The following is a 27606-nucleotide window of genomic DNA, read 5'->3' as shown; positions in this document are numbered from 1 at the left end:
GCGCCTCAGGGTCCTCTATCCCTGTGAAAGTTACTTTGGGCCCCGTGAATGTGTTGGGGATCGTTGTCTCTAGAATCGCCTGTGAGAACGGCGTTGAGAATTCTCTTGGTAGGGTGACAGTCTCAGGCTCGTCTACGTTGCGCCACCCGCGGCGTAGTTCCTCGTTGATACGGTGGAGCTCATCGTTTCTCGCCTGAGATGTCACGAGATCCGCTTGCATGCGCTCTTGCTCCGCTTTCGACGTTGCCATTGCTTCTTGCAATCCCTGCATCATACCCATGAGCTGTTGCATGGTCATCTCTTCACTCCTAGCACGTACAGGTCTCATTTTCGCGGTTTGTGGAAACCTTCCTGACTATCGTGCGATTTGAGAACTGGAACTGGGTTGGAAACTGCAACTGGAACTGAAAAACTGTGTGATGGGACTGATGTTTTATATCGGCCCCACGGTGGGCGCCAAATGTTCCCGTCGGTTGACCAGGGTCGTCTCTATGCGTGGCTTGTCCTCGCGAGCTAGGGCACCTTCGTTCTGCTCCATCTGTGAGTACCTGAAAAGAAGTGAACAAAGGGGCGCCCTCGCGGCCGTTTGCACTCCGACGATCAAGTCAGCTAGCGAGAAACATCAAAGGGTGACACACCTCCGTATCGGAACACCGTGAAAGGATGCTCTGAAGGTGGTCGAATAATACTGAGTGGCTAATACTGTGTGCCCTAATTGCATGTGCGCACAGTGGGTGCGCCGTGAAACAACTAGGGTTTTTTGACTCTGTGTAAACTGTGGGAATTAGGTTAAAAAAACTTTTCTTTCAAACGTCCCAAGGCCCCTTTTTATACACCTCCCGCATTTAAAGCGTGTTAAAGCGCATTGAAAGAGTATCAAAATGTGCCTTGAAACATTTGATACGTAAGCTAAATTAACGCGTACCTTAGCGAACTTTCAGGAAAATATTGATATTCCAGTGCTTATTGCCACGTGTTCTTCTGACTTGATCGTTATTCTACGCAGAGAGCCTCACAGCGTCGTAACCCAATTTAGGGTTATTCCATTGTGCGAGTCCTCTTTCCTCGAAGTGCATCTGGCGCGTGGGGTGACTTTCTGGGTGCCAACTCAGACGCCCCAACCTCTAGTCACTTCCCCTGGGAGTGTATCTACCTTCCTCTTGCACTACGCACGTGGTTTTCCCCTGGGCGTGGCCCTCTCATGGGTCGTATCTATCCCAGAGGCCTCCCAGCGGTGGCATGAGTACTTCACGAGTCAGGTTACTCCCTACTGGTACTAGAACCATGGCCTTGAAGCCACCTTTCTCTTCTCTTTGTTACTGTTCTGGGCTACATCTTAACCCAGTGATGCTTCAACCTGGTGACACCCTCTCCTGGCGATGCCTTATTTTGACGACGCCTTATTTTGGCGACGCCTTCTCTTGACAACGCCTCATCTTGGCGACGCCTTCTCTTGGCGACGCCTCAAGCGGTCAGTCTGTTGACTTCCTTCCTTGGACTCCTCGAGTGGTCCCACTATATGTTGACTTTGACTTAATCGTTGACTTTGACTTTGGTCAACGCCCGGGGACGGGACGGTACAGAACCCACAACGTTTGCTATTTATAGGCATGAAGATGGGCGAATATGAATTGTCATGTACAATCTCAACCCTTTTATCATCATACCTTCAACGACCCAGATTACGCGACTCAGAACATTCTGACACACGTCACATCCAACTAACCATCACATTATAGACTCTTCGTAGGTTAAACCTCCTTGGATCCGGGGACATATATACTTAGGGAAGGAGATCACAAACACTCGACATCTCAGGTCATCTGATAACATCACATCAAGTCGGTCATGCGATGAATAAGGCAAAGAAAGTGATTTTTTCTTTCAAAATCCTCAAGATAAATTCTTCATTTCACTCAAACTTGAGAAACAAGTGTATTATCAGGATGCCGAATAACCAGAGACCAAACCTATACCTGTATCACTTCAGAACGTTCCGCATGCGACAAGTGTGAAATATCTAAATTATGTCATTAACGATTATACATAACAAAGCATTTGTAAATTAGGATTAAAATACAATTATTAGGTCTGTTAGGTCTAAGAGAATTAGAAGATCACCTCATACCATTATAAATCCAAGACAGTTATTATAAATAGAAGATTACCTCAAAGTCTCTAAATACAAAAGATTTAATCCAAAAATTTTGAACTGATGTCAAATCAAAACTAACTTAAGTGTGAGACTGTGAATTTACAAATTTCAATCTGCGTACTCCGTGGCCTGCATAGGCTTGACAACGAATCCAAAAAATTATGAGACCGAGAGATTGAAGAACGGAGAATGAAGGTAAGGATTTTGTACTTTTGTAAGAAGATTTTATATAACATAATTACTAATAATGGCTTAGCTTATGAAAAAAGGAATAGAACCTAATTACATATGTAGAAAACAATGTAATAATGTGATACGACAGTAATAATTTGTGGCACCGTAGGTTTGTGTGTATACTGTTATTGTTATGCAAGAGTGTGTCCCAATAATTGGAAGCAAAGGCACATTGGTGAAAGCAATTGGGTCCATGAGAGTGAGTAGTCGAGAATACGTGGTAGTCTTCTCATTCACCACGCACACTCAGTACAGCTAGCTCACTTTCAATAAAACAAAACAAAACAAGACAAAAGAAACAGCCACCGTTGTCATCCAATTATTTAGTTCACCGCAAATTAAAAGAGAATTTGAGTGGACCCCTCCACACACCTTTCAACGGCATCCAGCCACCCTCTTTTCTTCATATCAGTATCATGCATTCTATCGCAATTCAATCTCATATTCTCACATGTCCTTTTCCCTCTCTCTATAAATATATATTGCACCACCTTATCAATTACTCAACTTATGTGTGCATGCATCTCTCCAATTCAAACATTTCATACCAAGTATTCTGCTTACTTGCTTCCTCACACCAATTATGAGAACACCAACCTTCCTAAGGAGACTCCCCATACGCCACCTTCAGCCAAAAGCACCAACTAAGGTGGCGCCTTTGCCGCAAAAAACCCGCTTTGACCGGAAACTTGCGGCGGAGCTCGACACCCTCCGGTCACAAGACGAATTTGGGCTGCCCCAGTTGCTTGATGCTGCTATCACCACACAGAAAATAGCCTCAGATTCTCTTGTGAACATTTGTTACAAAGACTGTGCTGATCGTGGTGCTGTTGATAAGTACCTAGAAGACAATGTTGAGATTCTTGATGCATGCAATTATTTTATGGACAAAATGGAACACATCGATAAGTACGTGGACTCATTGAGGGTGGTTTTGCATTTGGCTGATAAGGGTGGTGCTGGAAAGCCTACAACTCGTGCTTTGGAACTTTTGGAGTCCTGCCAAAGCATGGAAAAGAGGTGCAAAGCTATGGAGAACCACGGTGACTCTTGTTTGAAGAAGATGTTGCAGCAAAAGCTGTGTCATGAAACCGAACTGAGTGAGGTTATGTGTGGGTCTAAAGCCATGGCCTTGATGTCCTGCAGGTTTCTTGAGGTTGGTCTATCGTTTGATCCAAAACGTGGACTGCCCCTGATGAAGATGTCTGAGGCTACGAGTTCTTGGTTGAGGATGTTGCAGGAGTTGGAAAAACAAGCAGAAGGGAGTGCTGAGAAGAAGAAGGTGCAGAGAAGCAGATGTTGGTCATCTTTGTTGATGCAGACAGAGGCTGCAGCTAGAGAATTGAAGGAGCAGATGAAGGGTAAAAAGGAAAAAGAGATGAAGTATGCTGTTGAGAGACTAAAGATAAGCTGCAGGGAACTGGAGAATGGGGTTGAAATTATTGAGGAAAGAGTGAAGAGTTTGTACAAAAGTTTGATTGATGTTAGGATGACTTTGTTGGGGATTCTTTCCCACCCTACACACACTCTCTAGATCCAATTAGAATGCTAGGAAAACTCACTTTTTGAATCATCCCACTTTGCTGCAGACAGTTACTTATGTATAGATTTTTTTATCTAGTATATATACAATCTAATTAATATCAATTTTCATAATTTATAAATTTTATTTTTTTTATATTCAAAGTAATTAGTAATTAGTAATTCAATTTTAGTCTACATTCATATTAACTAGAAATAAAGTTGGATAATGTATAAAAAAGAAAAATTATTTAATGATGTTAATTTCTTCGGAACTTTGGTTCAGGTTTTTTGAATCTTTCTAATGTATCTTCTCAAAATACGGTTAAAAATTTATGTTTTTATTTTTACGTTATGAGATTATGTCCTCTCTTACCTATTATTGTATTATTTGTATTAGATGATGTTGAATAATGATGTCAACTACTTAGAATAACTTTGATAGGTTATAGCAAATCATAAGTAAACAACTTAAGTTTGACTTCAACTAGTAAAATAAGTTAGCTTTCATTATGAAATTTTGGTTTTTTTATTTTCTCTAAAATTAAATATCACCATTTTTATGAATTTATTGTATGACGCTAGTTATTAACTACTTATATGTTAAATAAAATGTTCAATACCTATTCTAAAACACAGAAGGTTGTAGCATACTGTTATATAACATATAACACGCGGTTCAAAAGTCTCTTAAATAAATATGTAACAATTTATTTGTAGTAATTTATTAAAGGATGAAAATTATAAATAACTTTTTTAATTGAAATTCGAATATTTTACAATGGCTAAAACCAATAATTTTAAATTTTATAGAGATGAAAAATAAAGAAAATATTATATAGGAACTAAAATTATAAAGCTTTGATTTTGGAATAATTGAAAATATATTTAATCTTATAAGAATTATAATGTAAATTACCGAAACAGTAAAATGGTATGAAGTGTGGTTCATAAGTTTAAGAACTACCAAATCTTACTAAAAATGTTATATTACTATAATACTTGATTGAATTGACCCATGTTAGAGGTGTAAGTTATGAAAACAAGTTACTTTAAAAGGAAATGAATAGGAACAGATTATATATAGTAAAAGAATTCATAAATTTATGGTTTTAAATTTGATTAAACGTGGGGTTAAGTTAATTGGGTGTTCCTTGTTTAGTTCATTGCATCCAAATCCTTCTAGTGTTTTGCAGTTTCCAAAAGTAAACCTTCTGTACTTGATTAAAAGGAAGATATAGGAAAAATAGAGATAAAAAGTAAGGGGGAAAACACATAAAAGGAGGGACAGAAACTCCCTTTTGTATATTGAAGTGACAACCATTTATTCTTCTCTTTCACTGTAGGTTTCAGGTGTTTGGGTAATTTTAATTTTGGTAAACGAGGGACAGAAAGTTCTACTAAGCAACTATTATTTTCTACAACAGAAAAGGAGACGCCAAAATATGTTCCTAGACTTGACAGATTCGATGAACTTGTGGTAAAGAGCACTATATATATACAGATAGGAGCAGCTGTAAAAAAAAGAAAGTTGGGAGGAAGCGTTCTTATTGTCTCAGCAACACAGAAACAATATCCATCTAAAATTAAAAAAATTATTAAAAGTGAAGCAGGTTAATTTGTGGTTGTGTGTTGGCTGGAGAGAGAAAGAAAGTTAATTATTCGTTCCCTTTGAGAAAGAAAGAAGGAATGAGAGAAGATAGAAAAGATGGTTCTTTTGGGAAAGTTTTCACTTGGGAAGCATATATCCCCTGAGACTGAGGAAGACATTGAAATGCAATATAGCATGGATGCTCAAGAGTGGAGCATACGCTGGAATCAGGTTCACTCACTGCTATCAACACAACACAACTAAGTGCAGAACAGATTCCTTAAAATTTATGTCAAAATCAATTATATAATTAATTGTTTTATGTCTACAAACAGAGCTAACTAGTTAGCCACTAGGGTGTGTTGAGCCAAATGAGATAATACAAAAAGCAAAAAGGTATTGGGTGGCCCATGCAGGTCTCGAACCTGCGACCTTCGCGTTATTAGCACGACGCTCTAACCAGCTGAGCTAATAGGCCACATGTTAATTGGATGCTAGACTATTTTAAAACTTTAAAGATTTGACTTTATGGGTTAAATAAATATTTAATACTTTAAATATTAGTACATCTCAGTATTTCCAAAAATTATTCAATAAATTTTATATTTAATATTTATTGAATATATTATTCCAATATAGATAGATAATGAATTATTATTCTTAAGTTAACGACGACATTTAATTATTTTATTAATATATATTCAAGCATATCATTTTATGACACTATCAAAATTAACTGTAAATAGTATTAATTCAAAAGTAACATAATGCCTATTAAAAACAAAGTATTATAGTTAATAAGTACTAAGTATTAAAACATTAAATAATGTTGAAATATCATTCTCAACACAAATCAATTTTAAAAGTAATTAAGAAATTATTTCACCCCTCATACTAATTATTAGCATGATATTCTAACAAACGAAAATTATTTTTACAAAATAAAATATTTTAATAATATATCAAATTTGAAGAAATTTGAAGATTTTTTAGTGTAGTTTGTAAAACGAATTTGTATTTTGACTGAAACTATAATTCTTGCAACATGTTATGATCAATCTGAATGTTCTTGCAAAGAATTTTACCACTAAGGTCAACATATAATCTCATGGTAATGGTTGCTGGAGCGTTTGTTGCAGGGAGATAAACAGCCTAATGAAAAATAATTTTTTTAAGTATATTTTAATATTTTTTAGATTTAAAATATTATATCGGTACTAAAATTGTTGTCACTATAGAATAGACACAATAAGAAATAGGTTAATTAATTCACCATTTCATAATAAAAGAAAAATATTAAATAAGAGCAAAACAAAAAGACAGTTTTGGTATAACTATTTAATTATGAAGACGGAATAAAGCACTGTCTTCTTCCTTCGGTGTCCTCTTCCTGTTAGGGTTTTCCAAGTTGCAGTGATTTCACGCATTGTACGAACTTTGATTAATGCGTTTTCAGTGATCAAGTCTCTAAGAAGATCGCAATTCCCCCAAAGCTTCTCTACTCTAACTCGCGGAATCCGCACTTCGACACGGTACTATGTTTCGTTCCCTTTCCTTAATCGCATTGCAAACCTACCCCTAAATTAAAAATGCTCTCTTTTCATTCTGGGTCTGTTGAACTTCGTGTGCTTAGTGAGAATTAGCTTTAGGGTTCCTTGTTTTCTGTAGTTTTGAATTTTCGGTGTTATGGTTTCTCCCATTGTTGGTGAATTATACTGTGCAGTGGGAATTAGCTAGGATAGGCATGACCGTAATTTTGATTGGTGTTGTGATTATTTTACTTTTTACAGTGGAAATGGCTTATGTGGATGAGGATGGCTCTTCTGACTCTGGAGAAGACGTGCATATGTTGGATGGACACAAGCGTCACCAGGTTGTTGTGCCGTCTGGTTCCGGTGGCCGAAAGCGAAGCCGTAAGGCTAACGGCGATGCCATTGTGGAGGCCATGCTGGAGATTGCTGCTGCTTCAAAGATGAGGGCCAATGCAATTTTGAAGAATGAGGACAGGTTCTCCATAAGCAAGTGCATTAAGGTGTTGGATGAGTTGCAAGGGGTTGATGAACAGCTCTACTTTCTTGCTTTGGATCTGTTTGAGAACAACTCGAGTGCCCGTGAGATTTTCATCTCACTCAAGGGAGAGAAGAGGTTGCCATGGTTGCAGTGCAAGTTGAGTGCCCCCCCATAGTTGAAACTGTTTGTGAAAATGATTGGATTATTTTGTACAGTGAAGCAGGTTGAAGAGGCAGATGTATATAGCTTGAAATTTTGAATGCTAATTCCCCAATCCCATATTTTTAAGTTTATTGTTGGGATTGATGTGTTATTCATAATGGGAAATTTGAAATGCTTTCTAAAAGTATGAAGCAGATACATGAGAATGACATACAATTTTTGCAACATTCGTACTCTTTATCTTTGTAGGTACACACCAGAAAGATGGAACTCATTCTTGTACCAGCTACTGCTGGCTTCTATTACTGTAGCTTGCACATTTGAGTTGCAGTTTATGCACTTACTTATCTTGTTTGGCAATGTTCTGCATCACACGTATGATTACTGACCAAGTTCGGAATTTTCCCTGAATACCTATATGTTTTTTGGACTTAACAATTGGATTGGAATTTTTTTTCTGTCAAGAAAGCGTTACCTTGTTAATAAAGGCAACCAACTATTATAATTTCAATACCAGGCTTGCAGCAATATGAATAGAAAAGCCGTTTATTAATAAATTCCAAGGAACGATTCAATCACAGGCTCTATTATATGAGAAATGCAACTCAGCTGATCATTGGACCTGCTATCATTCAGTCTGCTGCCATTCGAAGGTTTATAAGGAAATAGGCACGGCTGCGTATGTTTTTTCGTGTAATTTTATTCAGGGTATGTTTAACAGTGTTTTTGTACTAACTTCAATAACATATAGCAATTCAAAATGAGAATTTTGTACTATTGAAGAACAAGAGTATTGAAACCATTTCTTATCTATGGGTTGTAAAAAAGCAACTGATTTTCACTCACAAATGGGAGATAATCTTTCATGTAAGAATAAATAATATAATAATATTTTTATAGCACTAGATTGATGGTTGTTTTTCGTGTATGTTGCTCTTCATACAGTGGAAGGACCATTTTTTTATTCAAGTTGTTTCTATAGATTCAAGATGTTTCTATCACTGCTCTTCGTACAGGAAAGGTTATGTTTTTAACATTAAAATTTTACATACAACACAATATATACGTCGCTGTTGAAGAGTATGTTCGGACATAAACAGTTCTATAAGAACAGAATTTCAAGTTAAAATTAGTTTAAGAATTAAAAAACAAATTTTAAAAAAATCAATAAGAAATAATTTTTGCAAACTAGTTCATCCATATATAAGAAATCGTTTTTTTTCTCTCTCTACCTTAAGTGTCTGTGGAGAAGATTTTCTAAATATATGCCAAATGTCATTGTATAAATAGTGCATTTTAATGTTCTTTCTTTTACACAACAGCCGTATTTCTTTTTTTACTTAAATAGATTGAAATCAATATAATCATAGCTTTTTTCTTCAGTTAGATGCTAATATTTCAACATCCAAATGATTAAAGTTTTGAAAATTCTTGATGACTTTAAATCTTCCACGTTATTTAAAATGACATTTTCTAGTTCATCCATAGGTTTCTTCCTACCAAATTTGACAAATGCATAAACCATTTGTTACATATGTAATTGAGTTCAATAAAAAAAGCTTTAGTAATTTTTTATTAGAAAACAAGTGATTAAATTACATTTAAGATTATGTAGGTTTCTAGAAAAAGTTAGATATTACAAAAGTATAATATACTTAGACATGTTAATTTGATTCATTGTTCATATATAAATTATAACATACTTTTAAAATAAGTTACTTTTTAATTATATACTCAATAAAAACCATAGTCTTCAAATCTCTTACATAAAGTGAATTAGGGTAAGAAATATGTATTTGAAAGTCAAGTAAGGAATAATTTCAAGATAACATTGACATGAATGAGGTTTTAATGTTATATAAATTCATGTCAACTTCCATCATTATATATTTAACATTGTTGATGAATATTATGGATATCATATTGTGACTACATTATTGAATATAAACGAAGAGTCATGGTCAATCACATGAACTTACTTAAAGATATTGAACAATAATTGATAAATGTGTCATATTATTTAGAGGTTATATACAAATAGTTAGATAAGCTAAGAAAATCATCTTTTATTGACTACTTATCATTAATAAGTGTATGAATATAATGTTTTTTCATGCACATTTTACTTATAAATTTGTTGTAACATGTAATATATTTCTAGCCAATTGCTGATAAGTAAATGACTATACCTCACATGAAATATTTATTATTTATTACATGTAGATATAATTTCATCTCATATACTCTAAGTATGATTACTTTTCACTAAGAAGTAAACCTCCTTCATATTCACAATGTATCCTTTGTGTTGGACACATTAATGAGACTTGTTTTGTTTTGGTAATGCTTAGTGTTTGAAGACTACAAAACTAAATGCATTAATTGTTCACTATAAAAATATTGCATTTATTTTAAGTCTTCTTAATTTTTGGAAAATGCTTCTAAAGAAATCTCAATAAACTTTGTAATAGTTGTTCTTACAACGGAAGTGTGTCAATTGCACTTCCATATAGGGTCGTCTAGTTTTATTTTCACTTGCATTACTTTGTTTTTGATATTTTAAACTGCTTCATTTTTTTACTTGCTTATTGGTTTGTAAGTCCCCATGGCATACCCCAGCATTATTCTTCTACAAAACTCTGCATAAATGAAAGAAAATTTTGGAAAAAGGAAATATGATTATTATACAGACATTTATTGTACTTAAAAAGATGACATATAATTTCTCCATAAAGTAAAAATATTTGTTTGGAAAAAAATCCAATTTTTTTTATAAAAATAAAATAAAATTAATTTCTCCAATAGATTAAAATTAACTTATACAACTTAAAAATAAAAATTTAATGAATACAAAAAATTTATACAAACTAACTTACAAACAAGCTCATTTACACGGGTAAAAAACTCAGTATTCTTTATAAACTAATTTTAACTAATTAATCAATTGTGTACATTTTTTCTTTGTTTTTCTTTTCTAAAAATGTTCATAAAAAATAGTCCAACCCGTTAGTCAACTCAGACCAATATTTTTCTTTAAAAGTAAACTATAACAGAATACAATGCAATACAATGTATAAGCCGGATTTATCGAGTGACACAATTGAAGCTTTTTAAGACAGCACGAGCAACAGTTGAAGCAAGTAGGAATGAATTTAGAGAAATATTACAGCGTAAATATTTGTTTATTGAAGAACAATCGCCATGCCTCAAACTACATCTTGAGTTAGATGGCACAATGTCTTTCGAAATAAGTATATATCATCCCACTATCGGGCCTAAAATACATAAAAAGGGGTTTACAAACTCACCTATCCCCCACCTCCCAAAACTGTGACAAATTAATTCATTGACAAGAAATGCACCCGTGCCAAGGCATATTCCTTTCCAGCAATCCAGACACCAGTCTGCGACCATTGTACATCTTCCCAGTCCAAACTTTCCTCCAGTACCTGGACAGCAAGTCCAGAATTTCAATTATGATACAATTGAAAAGTTTAAATATACATTCTGAATGTACTTTGAGTAGCATGGCAATTGTAATTAGGGTGATTTTGCAAAGAAATTGAAGAAAGCCAAACAAGGACCAAGAGAGAAAAGACTAGTGAAGATCACCATGTGAACTTGACTATATATAGTGCTTAGAAATTTTCAAAACGTATCAAGTTAACAATAGGCCAACATAAAAAGGCTTTCTGTTTTATAAAGAAACTGAAACAAGAGAGCAGGTATGCAACTTGCACGCTGACTTTGAAAACAGACGACTAATGACTGGAGAACTTAACACCCCAAAGTCAAACCCCAATGGCTGGAGGCTACTGAATCTATCTCATTTGAGGAAACCCTATCTCCTTCCAGGGTTTAACAACAAACAATAATGTATAAAATCAATGGAACTCACAAAGGAAAGAAGGGGAAAAATTCTGAAGACATTATTCAACATGCCAGTTGAAATAAATGTAAAGTGATTCAAAAATACCTCAATATGTTCAAGAGGCAGAGGGATGCCAATTGTACGCATCACTTTCTGTGGCAGAGGCTTCTTACAACGAGACCAACGGAATGCGTCAATCAAGACATTCTCACAATCATTCTTTTCACCATTTGCAGAATGTGCGTGGTGATTTTGAGACTTAGGGTCATGCATCTGAGTTGCTGGTGTAGCCTTGACCATCTTCTCTCCAGTAAAACAAAGTTCGTATCTACAAATAAATGAATCGTTATGAGAAGAACACCAATAGGAATTTCTTCAAGAACTCAGACTTTTCTGGAAGACCTTTAAAACGGAATAATACTTTTCAAGATCACATCGTGGATTCTTCAAAATTTCACAATTTAAAAGGCAGTACGGATCATATAAAAAATACCTGGACAAATGTGTCTCCAAATACATTACTTCTCCCTTCTTCAAACGAGCAGATGTGTAGAGGGGCCTTTTTAAACCCTTGTCAGCAACAATGCTTATACTATATTTGACCCTGACATTAACAGAATTATAAATTATAATCACGAGTATAGATAGTAGGTTTATATAGTAATCACAGTAAGCTGAAAAATAAGTATTGGATGTCAGGTTCTAATTTAGCAAAAGAAATATTGCAAGATATTCCACAATGCATTGCCTAAGGCTAAGATATTTTCAAATTTTACAAAAAAATAATTGGTTTCTATTATTTCTATACAAAGACATCAGAAAATCATATTAAACATTTTGCAAACAAAAACTTAATAAAAAAAATTTCACAATGATTCTTGAACATATATTCTACGCGTTTGGACTTTTATTGTCAAAAAATATTTTTACTTTAAAGTTCTTATATTTAATATAACATAGTTAATAAATGAAACAATTTTGATGGTTTGTTGAAAATGTGAGATAAAATAGGTCAAGAGATAAGATTTCAAAGGACAATATAAAAAAAGTTGCAAAAAAAAAACTCAATAGCTTTTATCTGGGTCCCAATAGAATTCTTATAAATGAAGATCTAAGGAGAGGTGTTACATAACTTCTGGTGGGCAAAAAAATCCTAAATTGTTAGAGTGACGGTTGAAAAACATCTCTTCAAGCATTCATCCCGAACGAATCAACTTTCAATCGTCAGAAATTACTCACAAGCGAGAACATGAGTAACTAGTTTCCATTTTTGTTAGAATTAGATGTAACGAGATCAAAACTCATGTAAACATTTGATTTTGAATTCATCAAAGGTTTATTTCAATTATATTGTTTTCCTCTATATTTGGTGTTTAAATGGGACTTAATTGACATTGAAAAATGCTTTCAAATCTAGGATATTGGGAAGAACACCTAACTGAAATTAATGCTAAGAATAAATTGATTTTCATTGTGCATCTTTAAAAACTCTAGTTTTATTATGTTGATTGATTGATTATAATCTCTTGCAAATTATAATAAATCAATTTATGTTCACTTAAGGAAATAATATTTGAATAATTTCATGAGTTGATAATATGATTGAGATTTACCAAGATAAGTTTTTAAGTAATTTACATTAGGGGTAGTTATGTGAAATTCAACCATAGCATCTTCGTATTATAGTTTATCACATCACATTCTAATATATTTTCCAGTCAATTGTTCAAGAACATTCTCAGTTCAGAGTTTTATTTCTTTATCTTTCTTATTACTTATCTTTTTATCTTCTAGTATTAATTTCAATTTTAAATAAAACAAAATATTTAATTTTTCAGAAACTAATAAATAAACATTTTATAACTTGAGTACTGTGCTAATCCCTTGACATTTGAAACTTGAAATTAAAAATTTATTTTACTACTTGTGGACTTAGGATCATTTGCCAAAATCCTTAACACGTACCAAGGTTCATTGCAGAGATTGTACTGTATTGTGACTTCTCGAACAAATCTTTGTTGCCGCAATGCATTCTGAAAAATAATAGACACCACGGTAATAGCTGCTTTTCTATATATAGCAACCCATTGAAAGGTAACTCCTGGAAGATGCAAAAGAAAACGGATCCACTACAAAAACAAAAGGCAGTTTGCACTATCTGATCTCGCCTATTACCCACCTTTGTGGAGGAAAAAAATATCAATTTTAGAAAGCAGAGCAATGCACAATTACTAAAGCCAGAAATAGAATTTAATCAATTTAATTACTGAACAGCCCACAAATACAACAGTAATTAAAACACCAACACCTTAACTCAAAAGAGGGGATGTGGGGGTAGAAAAAGAAATTAATAAAACACAAATGTTAAAAAAATGCATGAGTCAGAAAGTTCATATATGGCCACAGCAGAAACAAAATATTAATCAAACAAAAAAATTAAAATCAAATTAGCTAACATAAATAAAGTAGGCATGGATCATAATCTAAAATTATAATTCTTGATTAATTGTGGTAAGTTTTTTATTATAAGATGACGGACAAACCGAAGCTGCAGCCCTGGTAGTCATTGTCCTCTCAATAGTCACTGGAGCAAGGGTGGGTTCAATAGCTGATGTATGTGTAAGGCAAGGTTCAAGATCAATAGTTCCACCTCCTTTCTGAAGAGCAACAAAATGAGCAGTTAAATAGAGTTTTAATATTGATAGATACCAGGTTCAACCAATAAAAAATATTTAGATATTTCCATTTTGCACAATGATGCAGATGTTAATAGTAGATGTACAGACCCATTTTAAGGTCAAGAACTTCTTCCACCAAAACAATGTCCTCATTAGGAAGTTTAACGTGTTATAAAACCAGAACTGAAGCATTCAAACAAAACTCTGATTCGCTAGAAACAGAAGAGAACAAATTTATTAAACGGACATTATATTTGCTATGGAAAATAATGAAGTAGATTACATGACAACATTTAGAACATATAAAACCACTACGACTCATATAACTGCATGAACTGAAAATTGCAAAGGGCAAAAGGAGACTTTGCAGGGGTTCTGATACTACCTTCACGATGCAACACCGCTCAACTCTATAACTACAGCCAATCGCTGCACCCCAAGCTCGGGAACGTACATTGTTTCTCAGTGTAGAAATATAGCCTGATATTGCATACATAATTACCATCATTAGATTATTCAAAAAGAAAACAGTATCTATAGCCACAAAAACAGAAAGGAAACCATAAAACTGACACTTGGCTATATTGCCAGCCACAAGAAGATAAACAATTATATAAAATTCCAACAAAATAATTGTGCACATGCAATTAAATAAGTTTCAAGAAGGGTGCTTACTTAGTGGGCATGACTGTGAGATAAAAGTAGATTTCAGTCCACAAGAATCAAGTCCTAACCCAAAAAAATTCCCAGAGCCATTACACTTTTTGAGTCTGACAATAAGCAGTTCTAAAGGGTACATCTGAGCAAAATATGAGGGGACGTAGGAGACAATCCAGCTTGATTGTTCTAGAATGTAGATCCATATTTAATTATTTGAAAAGAATAACTCGATCATAAACCTTTTCAAACAGTTTAATAACAAATTAAGTTCAACCAGGAGATTTTAAAATACTCATAATGTGAGAAAAACTTGTCAAGAAGCAACCTAGAACCTAGAACCTAGATCTAAATATCTTTTCTGAAAAGGCATTTTGACATAACAAAAAGGTTTTGAGAAAAAGTAAAGACAAGCTGTAAGGACATACAATCTTGAGGAGGTAGCACACGAACAGTCACACGCAATTCTTGTATGGCCATAGGAGGTGGAGACGCTGTTGGGCGACAGTAACCTGTATGCATTAGAACTGTGCAGGTGCAAAAAAATTGCGATATACATACTGTTGTCAGACAAGATCAGTTCTAAGAAAATGGTAATGCATCTGCTTTTTAAAAACACATACCAGCAACAAGATCTGAATCGTATGTGTACACATCAGTCCCCCAAAGCTGGCCACCTCTGACCTGAATGTAATAATGTAATTCTCAAGACATGGATTGCATCTATTGAAAATAAATAGTATCCTGATTTAGATTTTATATTATACAGAACAAAAAGCAAAGACGCAAAAGAAAAACTCAATTCATCAAAACATTAACATCACACAAAATGTTCCCAGATCCACAAAAAGCAGATGGAAAAGAAAAAGGGAATACAAGTAGGAAGAAAAAAAACACCCCACTTCCACAGTCTTTAGTTTAATGCTCTAGGCATGGGCTTTTCTTACATGTCTAAGAGTACAAATCAGTCATCTATATTTTTTTATTTTATCAAAATGGCTAATTATATATGTCTCTATTTCAAAAATATCCACAAGGATTAAAAAACTATCAAATATCTCAATCAATGCTTCCAACTCCATTGATGTTCCCCAATGTTCTCTCATACCACAGTTGAGATATGAAAAGACAAAACTTAAAGGGAAACCCAATGCACGAGGTTCCAACCTTGTGAGGTTTAGAAAGAGTAGATGGATGTAGCCTTATTCCCACAAGCAGAGAGGTTGACAGGGTCTGAACCCACAAGATCAAGGACAGCAACCTTACCACTGGGCAAAGGCTTTTGCCCTCATATAAAAAGACAAGGATCAAGTTCAAGAAAAGGTATTCAATGCCGTCTTGGTTTTCTAAATAAACAGATAAAATGACATTTTTCAACAAGATATATTTTGAAACAAATAGACTATTAAGAATATTTTCCTTCATCAATTTGAAATTATGGCCAAAATACTTCTTATTCGGCACAGAAATCTTTCTGCCAATCAGCTTTAAGGATTAAGCCTAGCCCATTTCTCATATGGTATTAGAGCCTATCTAGTCATATATGAGTTTGGCCACCTATAAACATACACACTCTATATATAAGTCAGTACTTGGTAGATGGGCGTTGTTAAGATGTCCAACATTGATTACTAACATGACCAAAATATATTTTTATAAGGGTTAGGCAAACCTAACCCCTTAAGCTAGGGTTTGGGATCAAGTTAAGCCTAGTCCATTTTTAATAGAGAAACATTCTAAAGATATTGTTAAATAAAAAAAAAAATCATTCATTCACTCTACAAGCATATTTTCAAAATATAATCTTCATTACAAACTATAATGCATATAGTAGTTTTCAATGATGCTACCAGAAGTCCCGGTCTCAGATGTCAATATTAAAAGCTTAAAAAAAATGAAAGTTGTTTGCTCATCAGCCCCATGGACAAACTCCATAATGGAATTTCAACTAGGCTTGGCTCACTAGTCATTCACGGATGGTCAGACTGGACCTCAGAAGAAGTCCTGTTTTTTTGGGCCAAACCAGCCACACTAATCCAGTTTTCAATAATGAATGACTAGTTTCTTTCTCCAAAAGGAAGGTTAAAGGCTTAAAGTAGTATGGTTGAAAAATCAGGTATCCTGGTCATTATCAATCTTTCAACTGCTCAATGTAATAAAAACATGCTATTGGATAGAAGTATAGGAAGGCTTACATATTGAAAACAATTCAAGATCAATAGAAAAGTTCAGGCCTGCAGTTGTTTGGTTGTAAAAATACTCTAGCAAGCAAAAGCAAGGGTTTTAACTCAATCTTTCAAGGACATCTATAAGTTAGGGCATCGTCACTTGACCAAAAATCAATCACAGTCTCACATACAGACAGGTGTTACTATGGAAGAAGCAGAAGATTTGAATAAATCAAGAGGTACCAGATAATTGGCAGAATATGGATATTGATGTCTCAGAGCATCCTGGATGAATAGACAAACAACATTTTAAAAATTTCCAACTCTAAAGGTTAACAGAGGCTAGATTAGATCATGAAAGAATTAGAAACAATGTTATTTAAGAAAATTGACAGCTAAATTTGCAAAAAAACACAATTAATAGTATTGTTCAACCTTAGAGTACTTGGAGGATTCAGAATCCCAATTTTAAAACTAAATTTAAATTTAAGGCTTCTAAACACCAATGTAATGGCACAAATAGTTATATAGACAAGGGGGGGGATTTATCACAGTTATGCTGAAGTATTACAATATCTTTGGCTTAACAATTTTCAAACAGTACAACATATATCATCCAATTTAAAAGGGGGAGATAACTCACAACTTTATCAAATAAATTGAACCACTTAATAAGCAATTACTTAACAGATATACAATATAATAATGATGTCCAATACCATAGCAAAACTCATTTATATTGTTTCTGTCACAAAGTATATAGACACTAGAAAATAGTTTCTATGTAATCTTTACTTTCTTCAGGAACAAATGGCGACATCCTTTCAAAAACTCAAAACTAAAATAAATCTCAAAAGTTTGAGTGTTCAAAAATAGAGAATAGGACCTTTGAATATTGAAGTGAAACCATATGAAAGAGCAGAGATTATCATTTACAACTTTTCAACAAGCCAGCTCTGTATAAAGGGCATCCAATAGTTTCCAGAAAATTGTGGAAAATGGCTAACTATATTCCAAGTCACAGTTAGAGGAATCCATATGGTAGTAGCAAAAGGGTTGAATGAAGAAAAGTTAAAACCAGTATTTTAGTATTTCAACAAATTTATGTTAATGGAAAGAAGGAATCAACAAGAAGTAAAGAACTTTAAAAAAAAAATGGACAGTAAACATTATATTTATTGCATCAACAAGCATAAGATAAAGACAAGGGAAAACAAAAGAAAATATGAGGAACATGCAAACAAAAATTTGGAGAATAAAAAGATCGTAAAATATTTAAGGAGCATGATTGTCAGCCACTATGGATCATAGTCCTCAAACCTTTCTGACTTGTCTTTGACATTACAAGTATACAGACATCAGATATGAAATAAATAAATCAAGAGAAAACAAAAAACAACAAAGATTTAAAATTAATTTTGCAGCAAATAAGCAGGAACAATAATACTCGGTGTAACAAAAAAAGCCACCACCACCACAGTCTCTACCCCCCTCCCCTTACAAAAAAATGAAGACACACATTCTTCAATTCTATAAAATGAACAACAACAAAAAGCTTACTTGGCGGTTTGTAGCCGTGACATGCTCAGATGGTATCCGAATTTCCAGAGTGGGACCATTATTAGAGCTTTCACCATTTTTTTCTATTTGAGATTGAGATGATTCATATTCCTTCCACAATTTTATCAGCTCTTGCATGCTTTCACCAACTTTGTAAACAACAGAAGAAACTTCTATTTTACCTGAAATACCAGAAATTATATATAGTGGACATGCAAAGGAAAGTAGAAGAAACATCAAGCTCTAACTTTCTCCATTCCATCAACATGTAGTATCATGTACCAACAATAGACTAGTAACTGATAACAACATCACATCAAACAACAGATTAAGAAATAAGAGTAAACGAAATTCAAAAATATGGAAGGAAGAGAATAAATCATAAAATATAAAAGCAAAGGGTTAATAATAGCAATCTGCTAAAACCTGAATTATTTCATGAAGGTACAAATTCAGTAGTCTTACATTAAATCAACCCATGAAACAAAATGACACCATACCTTGAGACCTGCAAAAAATATAGCTAGATATAATCACTAAAGTGAAAATATATTATGAAGGACCTTAACTAAAAACACCATAGAAATAGGATTCAATCAATTTAGACAAAGAAATTTCTAACAAATAGAATTATGAATATTCAACTTTTATAGCTGAAACAAATGGTTTAAATTTAAATTAAAACAAACAAAAACTTCATAAGATAATGAAAAGATACAACATGCTGGATCCTCAAATTTGCAAGCAATTAAAAAACCAAGAAAGGTAGAGGAAGAAAGTACCCATCATTGTCTTGGGCACAAGATCTGAATCGAGGCTCCCGGTTAGGCACCTGAGGGCTCCCTCTAGATCGTTGTATTCTCTTGCGGTGCTGCTGACTACTATAATTATAGACCTCTCTCTCCTTCTCCATCACCCCTTCTCCATCAGCACACCCATCATTTGCTTCCTTGTCAAGACACCTACTACGCTTATCAGACTTGTCTCCTTCTAAATCAGCCTCCCTTTCTTTTCTCTTCTCTCTAGCTTCTCTGTCTACATTTTTCCAGCTATCAACATCTTTTTGTTTCTTCTGCTCTGGTAACAGAATTCCATGTTCAGGAAGTTTGGCCAATCCATCAACAGGTTCCTTCTCGTTATTTGAAATCTCTTTCTCCATTCCATTCAACAATTCCCTCTTCATTTGATCTTTTTCCCTCTCTCTTAAATTTTCTTTCTCTTTTGAAAGATCTTTTTTCTCCTTCTCTAACCTTTCTACATCTCTATCTTCCTTAGCAGGTTCTTTGCAGTCACCAATACTACTGCTAACTTGTGTACTGTTTCTACGATCACTTCTTTCTTTTTCCCTATCTCCCCAGTCCCGATGCTTCACTTCCTTCCTCTTTCTGTCTTTCTCTTTAGTTCTATCATCACCTTTAGGATCAACTTTGTTCTCTGCAACAGCTTCATGAGCTTCGACAAAATCCCTTTCTTCTGTTGTTGAACTGTCCTTCCCAACCTCAACTGAACCTTGCGTATTTCCCCGTAAAATTTGCCATGTGTCCAAACTCCCACTAGGAGCATCAGAATATCTTTTTCCTCGATGGTACTCTTTTGAATCTTTCCAATTCAAGTGACTGCTAACCACATTATAACCATCTTTCTCTGTCTTGATGTCACCTTTAAGATCACTATGACTATCTCGATCATGCCTAATATCTTTGTTGTCATCTCCTTTACCTTCTACACGCACATCCTTTTCACTCTTAGCACTTGGAGGATCCCTTCTTGCTTCACCATACAATTCCTTTTTTTCTGTCTTTGTATCACGATTCTCTAACCGGATGTCTCTAATATCCTTGGCATCCCTTGATTCTGTCCTGTTCTCCGGACCAATAGGATGATCTGCATGAGAGTCACTTAAAGATGAAGATATCTGATACACAGGATGAAGTGGAGATCGTCTATCTGCATCGCGAAACTCAGTTCGGGGTGCTTTTGCCACCCGTGAATCCTGATTTATATCATAAGGCATGTGGTATTCATTTGAAACTGATGATGAAACCAACTTCGAATATGTACCAGAATCTTCATGCGGGTGCTTCGAAGATGGATAAACAGACTCTTCATGAGATCTCTTAGGTGCGCCACTCATAATGAAAAGCCAACACAGTCATAAAACTTAAAACGAGAGAATCTGGCAGCTAAGACAATCCCTGCCTCAGCAACCCGTAGGTTGTACGAAACTCAGTAACTGTACGGCACCAAAAAAAAGTTTAGGAAACCACACAAGGACACACCAATTTTGACAAGCACTCAATGCGTACAACAAACGCATCACCAACACTGAAACACATAATGGCAACATTCAAACCTAACACAAAGCCAAAGTGACGAGGGAGACAGTAATTGATGCATCATCCCGATATATTCAGCACCAAATCAAATTAACAGCGTGTAAAGCAAATAAAAAATTCAATTTGAAAATATGGAATTACTTCTTAGACATCGCAGGTACATACATGCAGTTCAAGTACGATTAGAAACAACGGTATAATAAGCGTACGAACTAAGCAAAAGAAAAAAGTGTAAAATAACAACTAAAAATGTAGCAGTAACAGATCTCAAAAATAATTAAATACAAGTAAAGCATAGGCAAAGAAATAACGAACCTGGAATAACGAGAAGCAGTGTTTCCCCGAAGGAGATGAATGTGAAAGCCAAATGAACGTTATATGCTAAGTAATGAATGCAGATGGAATGACGAAACAGCGCTACTCGTAGTTGTCTCGTTACACGGAACAGACAGAAAGAAACAAGAAAAGAGTAATCGAAGAAAAAATTGTGAAATTTGGAAAATAAACCCTAGAATGGTTTGCTTAATCTTAGGAGGGTGGGGGATGAGAGTGATGTGACCCTCTTTCTTTTTGTTCAGCTACGTTGTGCCTGTCTGGTTTGAGCAGGCTGCGTGAAACGTTCGCAGTCCTTTGAAAAGCATGTAAATTGTGTGTAATTTAATTGCGATGTATCTCTCTTTTTTCATTCTGTAATCGCGGTGTCTCGTATTGTGTGCAATCCACCCAAGAGTTCCGAAACACATGCCGCAGCGCATGCCCATACTTATGTTAATTGTGTGACCAATCTACCCTTTGCTAACATGTCACTTGTTCTTGGAGCTATACATAGAACTCTTGTGTTGTATTTTGTACTTATAACCTCATTTCAATTTTAATTTGGATCTTTATCTTCATCTTTTTATTTCACTTTTGGTTTTTTGTTTTGATCTTGGTAGAAGTATTTGTAATTGTATTTGATGTTCAAATCACTTCTCAATCTAATTGGCAAGTACATGGCAATAATGAAGGATTAATTATCTCCTATCTTAGGATGTTTATCTATTTATATCAATCGTGTTGAGCTCCTACCTGTACGGATAATTAGAGTAGGTCTTAGTTTTCTCTTAAATCATAATTTATAAGTTGTTTTACCATGTTATGTGTTTTAATTACGTGATTAAGCTCTAATTTTGGTTGTCACTTGTTTGAACTTTTAATGCATGTTTAAGCTCGGTGAATTGCAATTTCTTAGGTCATGCGATTGGCCGATAGGTTTCAATCAACTTAAACCCTTTGGAGCAAAAGGCTTACGTTTCAGCAACGCCACCTTCGCTTAGTGCCATTACTGTAAGTGATAGATGATTGATATTGTAATGGTTTTATGATGTGTGTCATGAAGTTATGTTCTCGAATCCTTGTTCTCGGTAAGGGCATGAGTCTAACTTGAAGAAAATAAGGGGTTTCTGGATATGGAAAAACTAAAAGCTCAATTAAATGAGTTAACTACTTCCCTCCAAGTTGCTTTAGAAGCTAACACTTCAATAGTAAGTAAGAACAAGGAATTGAAGCCCAAGTTGGCTCAAGCGAAAATCGATGGTGACTCTTATGGTGTGTTTGGATTGGGGAGGAGTTTTGAGAAACTGGATATGCTTTGTTTGGATTAGGGAGTGAAAATGAGGGGTGAATTTGACATTATTTGAAGGGAAAGTGTAAAGAAAGTTAGGGTGTTTGGATTAAGGTAAATAAAATGAAAAATTTATGAAATTTATGTAACTAAAATTATATATTTTTTTAATTAATAAAAATGTAAGTTTACAAATTTATCCTTATATTTAAAATTTGTTAAAAAATTAATTTTATTTATTTATTTATAAATTATAATTTTTTAATTAAAATATTATTTAAATATTTATAATTATAAATATTTGATAAAAAATTATTTTTATATTAAATAACATTATTATTTTTATCTTTATTTTTTTTTAATTAATAACTATTATATAAATTTATTTCTTTATCATTAAAAAATATATTTATTATTATTTATATTTATAGTTTATTATATATATAATATAATTAATTATGTTATTTTATAATAATTATTTTTTATAATTTTGATTATAATTTTTTATATTTAAATTGTAATTATACTTTAAATAAAATAATAATAATTTGAGATTAAAATAAAAAAATAAAAAAGTAAATTACAATTAATTAATTAATTAAATATATATCGGTTTCGGCCAAGAAAGTTTAAAATATAAAAAAAAAAATCGGTTGCTGTGCTTTATTATATTTAATTGTTTTGGTTTTAGAATTTTCTAGGTCAACAGTGTAACTTTGTCTTTTTACTCGAAATCAAATTAGCCTTAGCCTTTGTTTGTATCCGGATGATTACTGTTCACCTGAATTGAAAAGGAAGGAAACATCACGATTGGATGGATCTGGGTGTTTGTGGGTATTAGAGGGAGATGAAAGGCGAAGAAAGTGAAAAAGGGTTATATGTTAGGTTGAGAAGATTTGGTGAGAAAGTATTTGATTTTACCATATTACCCATCACCTACTACCCTATGTGTCATAGCAACCCGTGCCATGCAGTTCTAGATATTCCCTCCACATGAGATTCTCACGCATGAGATTCCATCTGCATAAACACAGATTCGTACAATGTTCGGTGGGTTACTTCAAATGTGGTGGGTGTAAATATGAGAGGATGATAAATATGGGAGAGGAAAGAAGGTGAGTTATTTGTTTTGAGTTGAGAGAGTACCTTAGAAGCAGTCGAAGGTGCGCGATCGTCGGAGGTTCACAAGTGTTAGAGGTGCCAGTTGTCGAAGGCTTGCAAGCGTTGGAGGTGTGCGGTTGTCGGAGGTGCAGGAATTTGGAGATTGAAATATGGAGGAGAAGGAATTTGTAATGTTTACTTATTTGTTTTATTTTCTTTTATTTATGTTCATAGATGTACGTTGTTGTCCTTTGATTTTCTAAGTTATTTGCTTAAACGCATTAATGAGCATATTGAAGAGCATTAATGAGCATTAATAAAATTTTGAATGGATTTTACTTTTATGTGCTAGTTAAAAAAAAAAGCTTATTAATATTTAAATTTTTGCTGTATTTGAAAATACATAGAGTTTATGTATAATATTTTTTTTTTCTAAAAATAAAGTAAAAAAAACTTTATAAATATTATTTTAAATTTTTAAAATAATTATAAGTATATAAAATATTTAAATATTTAATTTTTCTAAAATCAAGTTAAAAAATTTATAAATATTATTTTGAACAGGGTTTAAAATAATTATAATTATACAAAATATTTAAATATTTTAAAATACTACTTTATAGATAGTTTATATATAATATTTAATTTTTTTACAAAACTAAAGAACTTTATAAATATTATTTTAAATTTATAAAATAATACAAGTATATAGAATATTTAAATATTTTAAAATATTACTTTATAGATAGTCTACATATAATATTTTATTTTTTGAATTTATAAAATAATTATAAGTATACAGAATATTTAAATATTTTAAAATACTACTTTATAGATAGTCTATCTATAATATTTTATTTTTTCTAAAATCAAGTAAAAAAAAATTATAAACATTATTTTGAATTTATAAAATAATTATAACTAAACAAAATATTTAAATATTTTAAAGTACTACGATTGTCTACCTATAATATTTTTTTTTAATATTTTTTTTTCTAGAATCAAGTAAAAAAAACTTTATAAATATTATTTTGAATTTGTAATACAACTATAACTATACCACCTTACAAAGTTTATATATAATATTTTATTTTTAAAAAAAAATAGTAACAAAATTTGAGTACTATTATTTCTCTAAAATATGGTTCTTTAGACCTAATAGTTAAACTTATATGATTGTCGAGGATTTGTGACTATGGATAACGATAATCATTGGTCTATGTATTTCGAAAATATCGAGATGTCTAACACGAATGACATGAATCCCGATGTAGTTGGTGTGATTTCATACTAATTTCACAAATACAAGAGCAAATCAATTTGCGGACACAAGTGTTGCGTGTGTTAGATATGGATTGAATGTGTTGCGTGTGTTAACCGAGACAAATAATATTATACCGGAGTTTATTCCACAAAAAGCGCGTTGTCGGCAAGAATTGATGTCGTACTTGGTCCATACTGAAAGATGTCGTGACATTATTTGTATAAGTCCGGAAGCATTTATTAATTTATGTCAACGAGAGAAACGGGGATGGTTAAAGATGCATTCCGATCTATAGTTGAAGAACAAGTGGCTAAGTTTTTACACATCATTGGTCATAACGTCAAGAATCGAAGTGTTTCGTTCTTCTTTCATCAGTCCGGGGAAATACTGTCTCGTCACTTTCATAATGTTTTGAAAGCAATATTGATGTTGCATGGAGAGTTCTTAATTTAACCAGCTGAACTGAGGTTGAACCTTATATCTTAAACAAAAATCGATTTTTTTCCATACTTTAAGGTTTGAATATGAGAAACAATAGTTAAATATTTAATTCATGTTGTATGCAATGCAAGTTATTTATAAATGTGAAGTTGCTGTATTAGGATTGTTTGTGTGCCATAGATGTCACACACGTCCGTGTTAAAGTTCCCCAAGCTGATGCTCCTTGTTTTCGTGGAAGAAAAGACTGGCCAACACAAAACGTATTTGCTGCTTGTGATTTTGACATGAAATTCACATATGTTCTTGCCGGGTGGGAAGGAACAACCTCTGATTCCAGGATATTGAAGGATGTGTTTGTACGAGAGGATCCATTGGTCATTCCGGAAGGTTAGTTGAGTGTGTTTTCAAGTGCAATAAATATTCATTTGGTCACATGACTTTAAGTAATAATTGTTAATGGATGATTGTAGGCAAATACTACCTTGGAGATGCGAATTTTATGCTCAAAGCCCAGGTTATAACTCCATATCGCAGAGTTCGATACCATCTAAAAGAGTATTCTTGAAGAGGTCCACAAAATGCCCGTGGGTTGTTTAATCATCGTCATTCCTCACTAAGAAATGTTATCGAAAGAACATTCGGTGTCCTCAAAAAGCGATTTCCAATTATCGCTAGCGGAATAGAGCCTCATTACTTTGTGGACACTATGACCGATATTGTTTTAGCATGTCGTATTCTTCATAACTTTCTTTGTGGGGTGGATAATGATGATTGTTTGTTGGAAGAAGTTGACTGTGAGTTGATGCAAGGAGATATAGATGTGTCACACTCGCAAACTCGTGAGGATGACTACAGGCTCGAGTCACAAATTAGGGATACTATAGCGAATGAAATGTGGACAGGTTATTGTAATAATTAATTTTATGTAACATCTGTGAACTTATATTTATATTGTTGTAAGAACAATTTCATGGTTGAATGTTGACATTCCTCCTTTATTAATATTTACGTATGAAACTATTTATGTTATTGCAAAAGTTTAACATTTTTTATTAGGTTTTATCATGGATCACGGGAAGTGATGCAAACCCACAAAGACCCCAAAAACAAGTCCACAAGAAGATGACCAAGGATGCCAACTATGAAGAGTCATCTCAGTAATCAAAGGAAGACCTCATCAATAGAAGGAATAGACAAGGTCCAAAGCACTTGAAGTTCTTCTTACTAGTCTTCTTAAATATGTAGAAAAATGATGTAAATAAGTTAGACTCACATGAGGGGTCCAAATAGTAAAGAATAAACAAGAGTAGGTCTATATAGTAATATTAGGAGGTGAAGACATAAGAATGGGTCATACCATTAGGGTAGAAAGGAAGACCTAGTTTCTAGAATGTGTGAAGGGTGTGGTTTTGACCTATGGTCAACACCTAAAACCGCACCACACTTGTTATTACCTTTCTATCCTTTAAGCTTGCTTTCCAAGGCTCCTAAATATATAAATAGGGAGGCCTACCTCATGTATTGATATGTTGAATGAAGAGTAAAGTTACTATACACAAATTGTGTTAGAGTTTGTGAGCATTGTCTCTCTAAACCATTAGTCTTATCTTGTGAGTGTTGTGAGCTCTCAAGTGGCGGCATTTACACTTATCTTGGATTCAATTCACCATCCAAGTGGCGTGCTCATTCACAATTCCACCACTCCTAAGTTTCCTTTCACTCGTCTTCTTCCATTCCTGATTTCAATTCCAAAATATGTCTTGTTCTTGTTTGGCTTCTTGAATTCAATTCGGTCATTTATAATTTCTCACCATGTGTTTGCTTAAATTTTGCATCTAATTGTCATTCATCTTCACCTTTAATTGTGTTTTCCTTTTGGCCTTATGGAAATAAACCTTTACATCTACTTAACACTTGTTAAGTTAATGTCCAGTGAGAATTTTCCTTAGGCTTTCACCTATAATTGTTCTAAAATCTAAATCTAAGTAAAGTGTCACTAATCAAATGAACAATCCTAAAATCAACTCACATCATGTGGTATCAAGAGCTATGGTTGTGTTTATCTTTTTGAGTTGATTTGGCACTTTACATTCAAGCAATATACATTCTAGCACCTTTAATTCTTGTCTTTAAATTCAAGTACCTTTACTTTCTTGTCATTATTTTCTTGCTTTTAATTTCCCAGCACCTTAATTTCTTGCAGAATTTTTTTTAAGTCTTTCTTATATTCATAGCATTTTTTGTTTTGAATATA

At 33.5% G+C, this 27606-nt stretch overlaps 4 protein-coding genes and 1 non-coding gene across 5 annotated transcripts; 3 read left to right on the top strand and 2 right to left on the bottom strand.

Annotated features, from left to right (window-relative positions):
- Window positions 1–2896: 2896 nt before the first annotated feature.
- On the top strand, window positions 2897–4045 carry LOC137829533 (uncharacterized). Its single transcript, XM_068636353.1, has one exon. It carries the CDS (start codon window positions 2973–2975, stop codon window positions 3921–3923), a length of 951 nt encoding a protein of 316 aa, XP_068492454.1. The 5' UTR covers window positions 2897–2972; the 3' UTR covers window positions 3924–4045.
- A 1860-nt stretch (window positions 4046–5905) lies between these two features.
- Window positions 5906–5979, bottom strand: TRNAI-AAU (transfer RNA isoleucine (anticodon AAU)). The gene has a single exon. It is a non-coding gene; the product is annotated as a tRNA-Ile (tRNA).
- An 828-nt stretch (window positions 5980–6807) lies between these two features.
- LOC137828810 (uncharacterized) lies at window positions 6808–7898 on the top strand. The gene is made up of 2 exons (XM_068635522.1): window positions 6808–7033; window positions 7292–7898. The coding sequence occupies exon 2, from the start codon at window positions 7297–7299 to the stop codon at window positions 7684–7686; it is 390 nt and encodes a 129-aa protein (XP_068491623.1). The 5' UTR covers window positions 6808–7033; window positions 7292–7296; the 3' UTR covers window positions 7687–7898.
- A 2906-nt stretch (window positions 7899–10804) lies between these two features.
- LOC137828026 (uncharacterized) lies at window positions 10805–21679 on the bottom strand. The gene is made up of 12 exons (XM_068634424.1): window positions 21259–21679; window positions 19390–20840; window positions 19108–19115; window positions 18608–18789; window positions 15503–15563; window positions 15308–15406; window positions 14608–14702; window positions 14088–14201; window positions 13510–13577; window positions 12038–12148; window positions 11650–11872; window positions 10805–11122 (listed from the first exon to the last, which is right to left on the bottom strand). Exons 2-12 carry the CDS (start codon window positions 20739–20741, stop codon window positions 11012–11014), a joined length of 2424 nt encoding a protein of 807 aa, XP_068490525.1. The 5' UTR covers window positions 20742–20840; window positions 21259–21679; the 3' UTR covers window positions 10805–11011.
- Window positions 21680–24842: 3163 nt separating this feature from the next.
- On the top strand, window positions 24843–26434 carry LOC137829197 (uncharacterized). The gene is made up of 5 exons (XM_068635994.1): window positions 24843–24924; window positions 25533–25739; window positions 25823–25907; window positions 26028–26254; window positions 26409–26434. The coding sequence occupies exons 1-5, from the start codon at window positions 24843–24845 to the stop codon at window positions 26432–26434; spliced, it is 627 nt and encodes a 208-aa protein (XP_068492095.1).
- Window positions 26435–27606: the final 1172 nt, after the last annotated feature.

The sequence above is a fragment of the Phaseolus vulgaris genome, chromosome 7 (genome assembly GCF_000499845.2).
Source record: "Phaseolus vulgaris cultivar G19833 chromosome 7, P. vulgaris v2.0, whole genome shotgun sequence".
NCBI classification, from domain to species: Eukaryota; Viridiplantae; Streptophyta; class Magnoliopsida; order Fabales; family Fabaceae; genus Phaseolus; species Phaseolus vulgaris.
Note: the sequence above shows the minus strand (reverse complement) of the source record. Positions and strands in the feature narration are given on the sequence as shown.